General features: G+C 43.3%; 1 protein-coding gene across 1 annotated transcript in view; it reads right to left on the reverse strand.

Annotated features, from left to right (window-relative positions):
• LOC128701378 (venom protease-like) overlaps positions 1–13744 on the reverse strand; it is a 229374-nt gene that overhangs the window by 20278 nt on the left and 195352 nt on the right. The window contains exons 6-7 of the mRNA XM_070100470.1: positions 11749–11917; positions 11449–11548 (exon numbers count right to left, since the gene is read on the reverse strand). Coding sequence (XP_069956571.1) covers positions 11449–11548; positions 11749–11917 — 269 coding nt within the window. The remainder of the gene's footprint in view (positions 1–11448; positions 11549–11748; positions 11918–13744) is intronic.

Consider the following 13744-nt stretch of genomic DNA (forward strand, 5'->3'; position numbering starts at 1 on the left):
TTACCCTACTTTTGTGCTTCTTGTCGAACATATACATCACGGACTGTTGGTCAGTCCTTATGGTGAAATGTCTACCAGTTAAATAATGCCTCCTGTGGCGAACTGCTTCTATGATGGCCTGGGCTTCCTTTTCTACAGCAGCATAACATTTCTCTGATCCTTGAAAAGAAGGCTACTGGTCGTCCTGCCTGAGATAAGACTGCAGCAATGGCAATGTCAGATGCATCCGTTTCCACTTCGAATGGTAGGGACTCATCAATGGCTTGAACTACTGAGTTTTCAATGTCCTGTTTGAGAGTATGGAAAGCGGCTTCTGCTTCCTTTGTCACAGGAAATGTGGTAGCACTCAATGGGTGGACTTTACTTGAATAGTTGTAGATCCATTGTGAGTAATAAGCAAAGAGACCAAGAGTTCTTCGGAGTGACTTTTTGTCTTGAGGCATTGGAAGTTCCCGTAGAGGTCGTAGTCGTTCAGGGTCTGGGAATACTGAACCTCCTTCCACTACATAACCAAGGATGCTAAGCCTTTTAGTTGAAAAAGTGCACTTTTCCTCATTATAACTGATATTTTTCTTCTTGGCGGCTTCCAAAAACTTATCAAGGTTTGCATCATGTTCCTCCTGGGTCTTGCCACAAATGGTAACATTATCTAGATATGTGTAAGTTCCCACGAGTTGCTCTTCCTGAATGAGTGAATCCATAATTCGTTGGAAGCAGGCTACCCCATTGGTGACTCCAAAAGGGACTCTGGTAAACTGATACAGGCCATCACTAGCCTGAAACGCTGTGTATGGTTTATCTTCATTCCTTATAGGGACTTGATGATAGGCACTCTGTAGATCAATTGTGCTAAACACACAGTACTGAGCAATTTTGTTCACTGTATCATCAATTCGAGGTAGAGGGTACCCATCAAGAAGTGTAAATTTGTTGATTGTCTCGGAGTAATCGATAGCCAGTCTCCGTTTCCTATAATCATCTTTAACAACAACAACAACCTGTGCACGCCAAGGGGAATTACTCTGTTCTATAATACCCTCCTTCAGCAGCCTCTGAGTTTCTTTCTCAATGAACATCCGATCCTCATAAGAATAGCGGCGTGACTTAGCTGATATAGGATGACAATCCGCGGTAAGATTTGCAAACAGCTTTGGTGGGTCTACCCTTAAAGTGCTAAGTCCACAGACAACAAGAGGAGGCAGTTCACCTCCATATGTTAAGGTGACACTACCATGCAGCTTCTGAAAGTCCTGACCAATGATAACATCAGAGCACAGTTGTGGCAGAATAGCTAAATGTACATCTTGATAATCCTTTCCATTAACTCTGAGATTTACCTTACAAAACCCTAAGGTCTGAATAGAGAGAGATGTTGATGCCATGGAAACGGTACCTGATGAGTGATGTACAGTCAAGGAGTGCCGTTTAACTAAGTCAAGGTTGATGAAACTCTCTGAGCTGCCACTATCAATAAGACCATCTACTTCTGTTCCTTTGATGAATACTTTCACAACTGCCTTTGACAGTGAATTTGGAGTAGCCGCAGAAGTCACTGTTGCTAGTGTCGCATGATCACTGGAATGTGTGGAGGCACTAGCTCTTGTTGATGCATTAGCACGACATACTTTAGCAAAGTGACCTTTCTTGTGGCATTTACGGCACATTGCTTCACGAGCAAGACACTTTGGACGTGGATGTCTTGAAAAACCACAAAAGAAACATACCGTACCTGCTGCTGCTGTCACTGAGGCAGGTTCCACAGTAACTTCATTGCAAGAGTCTTGGTCAGGAATTGCAGCACTTACCACTCGAGAAGGCTGAGTGGTACTGTATACTTCAGAATTCTTCTGGGCTGAATCTAGAGCTCTTGCCTGGTCAAAGGCAGCGGCTAAGTAGAGAGTTTTATTCTCCAATAAACGCTGCCTTATTACTGGTGATTGCAGGCCGCTGATAAAAGCATCCCTGGACTCTTCACAATACTGAGCAGCTGTCACTGCTTGGAAGTGACAGTCCTTACCTAAAATTTTCAGTGCTTGAAGGTATTCCTCTAAGGATTCATCAATCTGCTGGCGGCGAGTTGCAAGGCGATAGCGTGCAAAGATTTCATTTGTAGGTTTAATAGACTTGAGGGTTTTGATAGCATCTTCGTAGGTATTACATTCAGAAATAGCCTCATATATCTTAGGTGACACAAAATTGATGAGCAGACTTAGTTTATCTAGATCTTCTTTAGGAAGGGCTCCCAAGAAGTTTTCGAAAGTCTTAAACCAGTGCTTCCATTCCTGAGCAGCCGTTGATAAGCTGGGGTCACAGTCTAGCCTCTCAGGTTTCAGTAAACGCTCCATGTTGTGATGTAGTCTAGTGCAGGATCACCACCAGGTAGCCCAGGATTCCATGTTCAATAAATTGTTGTGATAGAAACACAGGCCTTATCTCTAGGCTTTATTGAACATAGAATCTTCATAGTACTTCTGCAACAACAAAATATAATGACTAGTACATCTAATAACGGCTTCTACAGGAATGGTGATGTCTTGCATATGTCAAGAGAAAAGTTATAACTACAGGGCACATATTTAAACTCACCATGTAATCTGCATCACTAATGTAGGGATAGAAGAGAAGAGAATCACACACCATGTGTTGGCGCCAATGACACACCAAACTGCTGTTGTTGTTAAGGGCCCCTAGAGGTGGTGCAGTATTATCCTGCTGCTGCTCCCCACAGGACCAGTATCACTACACACTTGTCTCAGTGAGCCTGGTTGGTTTAGTTATTGTTGGTATGAGAAGTGTGTTGTTCATATTGTTGATGAAATCAGTTACAGGCTGATCATCTAGTAAGCCAAGGTTGATGTTGAAGTCTCCGGCTAAGAGAAGGTGGTGCTTATTCATTGACTGGTCTTCTGCTAAAACTGTCTTCCCTACTTCCAACTCGAACAGTCGCCGTTTAGTTGAATCCTCTCTAATACACAACTTTCCTTGTATGAACCTTAGCCTTGGCTTCATCTCTGTAGATGCCTTCCTCTCCCACTACATTGTAAAATGCTCCAAACTTCAGAACACCCGTGACTTAACCTGAATCCTCATTATTATTATTACTACTACTACTACTACTACTACTACTACTACTACTACTACTTCTACTACTACTTCTACTACTACTTCTACTACTACTTCTACTACTACTACTTCTACTTCTACTTCTACTTCTTCTTCTTCTTCTTTGGGTTGTCTTTTTCTCTCCTGTCTCGTGTTTCTGTTCCTTCTTCATTTATTTTTTTCACCACTTCCCCTTTCACGCACCTCGGTGCGCTTGCTCTCCCTCTGTGGGTTTCTAGCTCTCTTGCAGTGCTCCCCTTCCTTTGTATTTGACTGGCTAGTCTTCCTTATTTCCCACTTCTACCACTACCACTACTACTACCTCTTCTTCTACTACAACTACTGATGAAATTAAGACACATGTGCGGCGTTTGGGTGTCTTTGTTGTGGACGTTTCGCCATCCAGTGGCTGGCTGGATGGCGAAGCGTCTACGGTGGGGATGCCAGGGTGGTGTGCATGTGTCACTTCATCCTGTCGGTATTATATACATTTCTTGTACTACTACTACTACCTCCACCTCTTCCTGCCTATATATAGCCATCCTGCTCCACCTCTGTTAGTGTGACTTTGTCAATGGTCCAAGTCGGACCGAAACGTCGTCGTAAGCTTCTCTCTTTTATGTGTGGGTTATTTGTGTATCGTTCCAGTCACGGTATTGTGCCTTTTTGTTATTTATTCATTTGTCTGTTTGTTATTAGTGACTTTAATTTCTCACTGAAATTTGGGATGTTTGTGTGAGGTATCCGGTAAATGGCACCGATTGTTATAGGTGTCTTAAGGTTTTTTACAGTAAAATTTGCAAAAATGTATTCCCCATATTCATCACTAAAGCAAGTGGTGCTAATACAAGATAATTGGTTAGAGTAATAGATTGCAATACCACCCCCAACTTGGTTTGGTCTGCAGTTGTGAATTGCTGTGTATCCTGGTAGAGGGTAGATATCTATTGTGTCCTGCTTAAGCCAGGTCTCAGTAAGAATAATGCAGGAGAAGGGTGTCTTTAGTGATTCAAGGAGTGCCAGGAGGTCATCATAGTGTTTGCTTAAGGACCTGATGTTGTAGTTAAGTACTGATAGACTTTTAGCATTGTTTAGGATAGTGCTGGCTTGTGATGCTGTGTAATAAAGGCAGTTACTTTCCAGTAGGTTTTGATTGGGTGTCAGATTATGGAGGTTTAGATCAGGGTCAACGTGATCAATCATCTTCTAGGTTTAAATTATGGTTATTTATATCCTGAGTTATGTGTTGAGTTCTAGTACTGATATCTGTAGTGGTGGGAAGCTTGGATAAGTATATAGCTAGAGTATTTTGGTCATATAGAGTATAGTCACTACTACACATAATGAAGATGTTGTCTATGTGTTGTGCTGGAATGAACTAAAGTACAACTAGGTATAAGCTAGTAATATAAAAATACAAATTTAAAATAGAACAAGACTCTCACTTGTAATTGCACTAAGGTCTAATATAATGACTTTTGTGGAGTCTATGTTTTGAGCTAGAATGAGCATTGTTTACAAGCCAGCCTCCGCGGTAACATCCAAGCATACAATCAGAACATTTCATATTATTACAGCGCTTTTGGCGATTTTATCTGCAAAGTAAGTGACCATGGGCCCCAAGAAAGCTTCTAGTGCCAACCCTGTGGTAAAAAGGGTGAGAAATATTATCGAAATACTGTGGTACCATGGTCAACTGCTGATGCTGCTGCTGTACCACCGTCTGCTGCTGCTGCTGTACCACCGTCTGCTGCTGCTGCTGTACCACCGTCAGCTGCTGCTGCTGTACCACCATCAGCTGCTGCTGCTACTGTAGTACCGTCTGCTGCTGCTGTAGCACCGTCTGCTGCTGCTGTAGCACTGTCAGCTGCTGCTGCTGTAGCACCGTTGTTGGTGTGGCTTATTGAGAATACCAAGAAACAATTAACCCCAAAGGGTTAGCCACCCAGGATAACCCAAAAAAGTCAGTGTCATCGAAGACTGTAACTATTTCCATTGGGGTCCTTAATCTTGTCTCCCAGGATGCAACCCACACCAGTCGACTAACACCCAGGTGAACAGGGAAAAATGCCTGGAACTAGTGCTCATATTGGTGAATTTAAAGGCCATGTAGTCAGAAACTGTAAGACTGGAGATGATGTCCTGGTAGTCAGTAAAGGTGGGGCTGATAGTGCTGTCCTGGGAGACAATAATGGTGAAGCTGGAGGTGCTGTCCTGGGAGACAGTAATGGTGAAGCTGGAGGTGCTGTCCTGGGAGACAGTAATGGTGAAGCTGGAGATGCTGTCCTGGGAGACAGTAATGGTGAAGCTGGAGATTTTGTCCAGGTAGTCGGGAATTATACGCAGGAAGGAATACATATAAATGACCTCATAGGGGACAGGAGCCATAGTAGGGAAACAAGTGTAGTCAAAGATAAGATAAAACCAATATTGCAAACTAGAAATACCGCAGGAAATAGCAAACAAGAGGACTCCACTAGCAATAGTGAGGATATATTACCAAAAACAACTGGTGGGAGCTCCATTGTTGGTGCTAGGGAGGATAGAAGTAAGACAGGGAAACATGCACCAACAGGGAATACAGTCACAGAAACCCAAGGCAAACGGAAACCAAGCCTGTACACATACTATGCACTCGGTATCTGCTGGCATGGGAAATCTGGAAAAACAGATGGGACGTGCAACTATGACCACCCTAGAAAATGCCATGCCCATATGACAACAGGAAAATGCAAACTCCCTTCCTGTAAGCTTTTTCACCCTGAACTGTGTACCTCTTCAGTACAGGAAAGACTGTGCTATAACTTAAATTGCCAGGCATACCATCTAAAGGGGAAAAAAAGATACAAAACATCCAGGCCATGGGAAAACCTGGGTAGTCACAGCCACTCAAGAGGGAGAGGTTTTTTAGTGCCAGGAAGGAAAAAAAACTGGCAGGAAATGGCAGAAATCGTACACCAAATCCAGCCATTCCTGGAGTGGAACCACAGTCGATGGCCTTCACTCCAAACCAACAGATACAGATACTAATGCCGGAAAAAAAATCCCCCCCCAGTACCAACAATACCACCAGTCCGATAACATTCTTCTTGGCAAATATACAGGGTCTAAAGCCAGCAACAAACAACAAAATACCTTTCATCCGTGGACTGCTTGCAGAGGCAAAGGCAATGTTCGCGGCTTTCACCGAGACCCACATAAAGGATCACTTGGACAACGAAATATGGATCCCAGGTTACAACCTATACAGATGTGACAGAGTGAACAGGCAAAAGGGGGGGGTTGGCCTGTACATTGCAGAGTCACTTGTTTGCACAGAACTGCTAAATGCCTCAAATGATGTAGTGGAAGTTTTAGGAGTAAAGGTCGAGAACCAAAACCTAGTCATTGTGGTAGTCTACAAGCCTCCGGATGCAACATCCCAGCAATTCCAGGAACAGCTGTTAAAAATTGACCACTGTCTGGAAAATCTTCCAGCTCCTGCACCCAACATCTTGCTCCTGGGGGATTTCAACTTAAGGCACCTAAAATGGAGGAATATAGCAAATAATATTGTTGCAGTAATAACACCAGGAGGCAGCTCTGATGAAAACTCACACTCACGCGAGCTTTTAAATCTCTGCACAAAATTCAATTTAAACCAGCAAATAATAGAGCCTACTAGACTGGAGAATACACTAGACCTCATCTTCACTAACAATGATGATCTGATAAGAAACGTCACCATATCAAAAACAATATACTCAGATCACAACATAATTGAGGTTCAGTCATGTATGCGCGGAGCCCCAGACCGACATAATGAGATTAGTCACGAGGGAGCATTCACCAAATTCAACTTCAATAACAAAAACATAAAGCGGGACCAAGTAAACCAAGTGCTAACCGATATAAGCTGGGAAGATATACTAAGCAACAGAGACCCCAACTTAGGCCTAGAGCAGATTAACTCGGTGGCATTCAATGTATGCACAAGGCTTATTCCTCTAAGAAAAAGGAGGAGTAGATGTAAAATAGAAAGAGACAGGCGCTCCCTTTACAGGCGATGGAAAAGAATAACAGCGCAGCTAAAAGAGGTCAATATATCTGAAATGCGTAGGGAGACACTGGTCAGAGAAATAGCAAGCATCGAACTTAAGCTAAAAGAATCCTTTAGAAGTCAGGAATCGCGGGAAGAACTAAAAGCCATAAATGAAATCGAAAGAAACCCGAAGTATTTCTTCTCCTATGCCAAATCAAAGTCGAGAACAACGTCCAGTATTGGGCCCCTACTTAAACAAGATGGGTCCTACACAGATGACAGCAAGGAAATGAGTGAGCTACTCAAGTCCCAATATGACTCAGTTTTTAGCAAGCCGCTAACCAGACTGAGAGTCGAAGATCAAAATGAATTTTTTATGAGAGCCACAAAATTTGATTAACACAAGCCTATCCGATGTTATCCTGACGCCAAATGACTTCGAACAGGCGATAAATGACATGCCCATGCACTCTGCCCCAGGGCCAGACTCATGGAACTCTGTGTTCTTCAAGAACTGCAAGAAGCCCCTATCACAAGCCTTTTCCATCCTATGGAGAGGGAGCATGGACACGGGGGGTCGTCCCACAGTTACTAAAAACAACAGACATAGCCCCACTCCACAAAGGGGGCAGTAAAGCAACAGCAAAGAACTACAGACCAATAGCACTAACATCCCATATCATAAAAATCTTTGAAAGGGTCCTAAGAAGCAAGATCACCACCCATCTAGAAACCCATCAGTTACACAACCCAGGGCAACATGGGTTTAGAACAGGTCGCTCCTGTCTGTCTCAACTATTGGATCACTACGACAAGGTCCTAAATGCACTAGAAGACAAAAAGAATGCAGATGTAATATATACAGACTTTGCAAAAGCCTTTGACAAGTGTGACCATGGTGTAATAGCGCACAAAATGCGTGCTAAAGGAATAACAGGAAAAGTCGGTCGATGGATCTATAATTTCCTCACTAACAGAACACAGAGAGTAGTCGTCAACAGAGTAAAGTCCGAGGCAGCTACGGTGAAAAGCTCTGTTCCACAAGGCACAGTACTCACTCCCATCTTGTTCCTCATCCTCATATCCGACATAGACAAGGCTGTCAGCCACAGCACCGTGTCTTCCTTTGCAGATGACACCCGAATCTGCATGACAGTGTCTTCCATTGCAGACACTGCAAAGCTCCAGGCGGACATCAACCAAATCTTTCAGTGGGCTGCAGAAAACAATATGAAGTTCAACGATGAGAAATTTCAATTACTCAGATATGGTAAACATGAGGAAATTAAATCTTCATCAGAGTACAAAACAAATTCTGGCCACAAAATAGAGCAAAAGACCAATGTCAAAGACCTGGGAGTGATCATGTTGGAGGATCTCACCTTCAAGGACCATAACATTGTATCAATCGCATCTGCTAGAAAAATGACAGGATGGATAATGAGAACCTTCAAAACTAGGGAGGCCAAGCCCATGATGACACTCTTCAGGTCACTTGTTCTATCTAGGCTGGAATATTGCTGCACACTAACAGCACCTTTCAAGGCAGGTGAAATTGCCGACCTAGAAAATGTACAGAGAACTTTCACGGCACACATAACGGAGATAAAACACCTCAATTATTGGGAGCGCTTGAGGTTCCTAAACCTGTATTCCCTGGAACGCAGGAGGGAGAGATACATGATTATATACACCTGGAAAATCTTAGAGGGACTAGTACCGAACTTGCACACGAAAATCACTCGCTACAAAAGCAAAAGACTTGGCAGACGATGCACCATCCCCCCAGTGAAAAGCAGGGGTGTCACTAGCACGTTAAGAGACCATACAATAAGTGTCAGGGGCCCGAGACTGTTCAACTGCCTCCCAGCACACATAAGGGGGATTACCAACAGACCCCTGGCAGTCTTCAAGCTGGCACTGGACAAGCACCTAAAGTCAGTTCCTGATCAGCCGGGCTGTGGCTCGTACGTTGGTTTGCGTGCAGCCAGCAGCAACAGCCTGGTTGATCAGGGGCTGATCCACCAGGAGGCCTGGTCACAGACCAGGTCGCGGGGGCGTTGACCCCCGGAACTCTCTCCAGGTAAACTCCAGCAAAGGTTGGTTTGAGAGATTTAAGAATCGTAGTGGCATACACAGTGTGATAAGGCCTGTTCTGGAAGAAAATGCCAAACAGGACCTACGGTACTCAGGAGGAAAAGGCACTCCCAGGACACAGTGTCTCATCAGTCATTGCTGCATCTTCAATAAAGGTAAGTGTCATTTATTCTTATTTAGTAGAGTAGCACATGCACAATATATACTGTGCATGTACTACTCTACTATTGTGCATGTATCCTTCTCTTTGTGTGTAGGAAAATGTATATTTCATGTGGTAAAAAAAAAATTTCATACTTTTGGGTGTCTTGCACGGATTAATTTGATTTCCATTATTTCTTATGGGGAAAATTCATTCGTATAACAATAATTTCGCATAAAAATGAGCTCTCAGGAACGGATTAATATCGTTATGCGGGGGTCCACTGTACTGCATTTTTAAAATTATCCCAACCCTCTTCAACCCCCCACTACTCATACTTGCAATAGTCCACCTTTCTGTCAAAAGTTGCTTACATCTCACCCTAACTTCCTCCTCCCTAAATTTATACACTTTTACCTCTCTCTTACTTGTTGCCATTTTCCTTTTGTCCCATCTCCCTCTCACTCTAACTGTAGCTACAACTAAATAATGATCTGATATATCCATTGCCCCTCTATAAACATGTACATTCTGAAGCCTACCCCTCAACCTTTTATCCAAAATTTATTTTTTTATTTTATTTATTTTATTATCACACTGGCCGATTCCCACCAAGGCAGGGTGCCAGAAGGGTGCTGTACACTACAGTTTTTAAACTGCAACATTAACACCCCTCCTTCAGAGTGTAGGCACTGTACTTCCCATCTCCAGGACTCAAGTCCGGCCTGCCGGTTTCCCTGAACCCCTTCATGAATGTTACTTTGCTCACACTCCAACAGCACGTCAAGTATTAAAAACCATTTGTCTCCATTCACTCCTATCAAACACGCTCACGCATGCCTGCTGGAAGTCCAAGCCCCTCGCACACAAAACCTCCTTTACCCCCTCCCTCCAACCTTTCCTAGGCCGACCCCTACCCCGCCTTCCTTCCACTACAGACTGATACACTCTTGAAGTCACTCTGCTTAGCTCCATTCTCTCTACATGTCCGAACCACCTCAACAACCCTTCTTCAGCCCACTGGACAACAGTTTTGGTAATCCCGCACCTCCTCCTAACTTCCAAACTACAAATTCTCTGCATTATATTCACACCACACATTGCCCTCAGACATGACATCTCCACTGCCTCCAGCCTTCTCCTCACTGCAACATTCATCACCCATGCTTCACACCCAAATAAGAGCGTTGGTAAAACTATACTCTCATACATTCCCCTCTTTGCCTCCAAGGACGAAGTTCTTTGTCTTCACAGACTCCTAAGTGCACTGCTCACCCTTTTCCCCTCATCAATTCTATGATTCACCTCATCTTTCATAGACCCATCCACTGACACGTTCACTCCCAAATATCTGAATACATTCACCTCCTCCATACTCTCTCCCTCCAATCTGATATCCAATCTTTCATCACCTAATCTTTTTGTTATCCTCATAACCTTACTCTTTCCTATATTCACTTTTAATTTTCTTCTTTGCACACCCTACCAAATTCATCCACCAATCTCTGCAACTTCTCTTCAGAATCTCCCAAGAGCACAGTGTCATCAGCAAAGAGCAACTGTGACAACTCCCACTTTATGTGTGATTCTTTATCTTTTAACTCCACGCCTCTTGCCAAGACCCTCGCATTTACTTCTCTTACAACCCCATCTTTAAATATATTAAACAACCACAGCGACATCACACATCCTTGTCTAAGGCCTACTTTTACTGGGAAATAATTTCCCTCTTTATATATATAAAAAAATTGATCCAATTCGTTTGGTCTCTTAGACCATTGTCAACTTACTGCTTAGCCCTTAAACTGTCCAAATGTAGATCTACGTTCACATGCGTAGCGCTCTGAACATAGATCTGCATTTGATTTTACATTGTTTCTTATGTAAAAAAAAAGGTAGATCTATGTTCGGAGTGCTACGCACGCAAGCGTAGATCTACGTTTGGACAGTTTAAGGATTAAGAGTTACACAGGATGGTGCAGAGCGACCTCACAGATTGTGGAGTGAAATGATTCTAGGTCCTCTACTGTGACTTTTAAACTTCATATATTTATTTTTACACGTACTGAACTGTCATATCACTGACCAAACTGTGTGTCGCCCCAGCCAGTTAGGGTGACATTCTGACCAACCAGACTGTGACTGCTCTCTCTTCCCCACGGCAGACACACTGGGTTGATAAAAGGCTGAAAAATGGTGTATAATTAACAAGTTATTAAAAGAAATAAATTTTATTTTTGTTATTATTGTTATATGTCCTGCCATTGAGCTTTACTAGGTCACCCTTGTGCTGGTAATTTGCTCATGTAGAAAGTAATCTTCAGTGAAATGAATAGGGCCAAGTAGTTGATTAAAGCAAATTGAGTATGGTAAAGGCACCACTAACCTTCAACTTAACCTTGTGGTCCAGTTTGAGGAGCACCACGTCATGGTATGCCTGAGGGTGGAAGTACTCAGGATGTGGGATGATATCAACTATACTGAAGTCCTCATGAGCAGCACCATCGTTGTCGTCATTGTAGTCATGTTCACCCAGACGAACCACATGAGGTGTGCTATAATGAGGTATTCTACTCAGTAAATTTTATTAATATATTACATCTTACTGTATAGTGTTCCATAACATCATTGTTGTTCGGGTGGTATTTCACTCGTGAAGAGTAATAGAAAATGTCTCCTGATGTGGGTCAGTGATACAATGGTTCACGATGTGTTACTGAGTCATCATCATAGGAAGCAATGTGAAGGTTTCCCCACAGCATGACAGTGTCAGCATGACAGTGTCTTCCATTGCAGACACTGCAAAGCTCCAGGCGGACATCAACCAAATCTTTCAGTGGGCTGCAGAAAACAATATGAAGTTCAACGATGAGAAATTTCAATTACTCAGATATGGTAAACATGAGGAAATTAAATCTTCATCAGAGTACAAAACAAATTCTGGCCACAAAATAGAGCGAAACACCAACGTCAAAGACCTGGGAGTGATCATGTCGGAGGATCTCACCTTCAAGGACCATAACATTGTATCAATCGCATCTGCTAGAAAAATGACAGGATGGATAATGAGAACCTTCAAAACTAGGGAGGCCAAGCCCATGATGACACTCTTCAGGTCACTTGTTCTATCTAGGCTGGAATATTGCTGCACACTAACAGCACCTTTCAAGGCAGGTGAAATTGCCGACCTAGAAAATGTACAGAGAACTTTCACGGCGCGCATAACGGAGATAAAACACCTCAATTACTGGGAGCACTTGAGGTTCCTAAACCTGTATTCCCTGGAACGCAGGAGGGAGAGATACATGATTATATACACCTGGAAAATCCTAGAGGGACTAGTACCGAACTTGCACACGAAAATCACTCACTACGAAAGCAAAAGACTTGGCAGACGATGCATCATCCCCCCAATGAAAAGCAGGGGTGTCACTAGCACGTTAAGAGACCATACAATAAGTGTAAGGGGCCCGAGACTGTTCAACTACCTCCCAGCACACATAAGGGGGATTACCAACAGACCCCTGGCAGTCTTCAAGCTGGCACTGGACAAGCACCTAACGTCAGTTCCTGATCAGCCGGGCTGTGGCTCGTACGTTGGTTTGCGTGTAGCCAGCAGCAACAGCCTGGTTGATCAGGCTCTGATCCACCAGGAGGCCTGGTCACAGACCGGGCCGCGGGGGCGTTGACCCCCGGAATTCTCTTCAGGTAAACTCCAGGTAAACTCCAGGAGCCCACAAGGCCAGGTCTAAGACCAGGCCAGGAGGGCGTGGACCACGGAAACCCTATTCAGGTATCTCCAGGTGTACAAAAAAATAATTAACTTTTTCATGTCTTAAGACAGTTAAATCTGCCCCTCACTGTCTAGGTTATGTAAGTCATGTGGGTTCTGAAAAATTGTCACTCTCATTTCCCAAATTACAAAATGAAAATTTAACAATAAGTAAAGTCTTAGAAAGGATATATAAATTAATCTTTTATAAACTGTTTCTTTTAGTAAGGTTAGTTTTGGTTACTAAGTTAACATTAGCGCAAAATCATATTAATTAAAATAGAAAGGTAGCAGGCGTAAGGTGAAACTCATTTTTCTTTTGTAATTATTTGCTTGTACAATACTTGGACAGCAATTTTGGGAGTCAAGGCCCCTGTAGCCCAGACTGTGACCAGACCTTGCAGTGGATCAGGGCCTGATCAATCAGGCTGTTACTACTGGTCACATGCAAACCGACATACGAACCACAGCCCTGCTGGTCAGGTACTGACTTTAAGTGCCTGTCCCACACCTTGAAGACAGCCAAGGGTCTATGTATGCTGGGAGGCAGTTAAACAGTCTTAGGCCTCAGACACTTATTGTGTTGTCTCATAGTATACTCATGGCGCCC

The sequence above is a fragment of the Cherax quadricarinatus genome, chromosome 72 (genome assembly GCF_038502225.1).
Source record: "Cherax quadricarinatus isolate ZL_2023a chromosome 72, ASM3850222v1, whole genome shotgun sequence".
Classification (NCBI taxonomy): Eukaryota; Metazoa; Arthropoda; class Malacostraca; order Decapoda; family Parastacidae; genus Cherax; species Cherax quadricarinatus.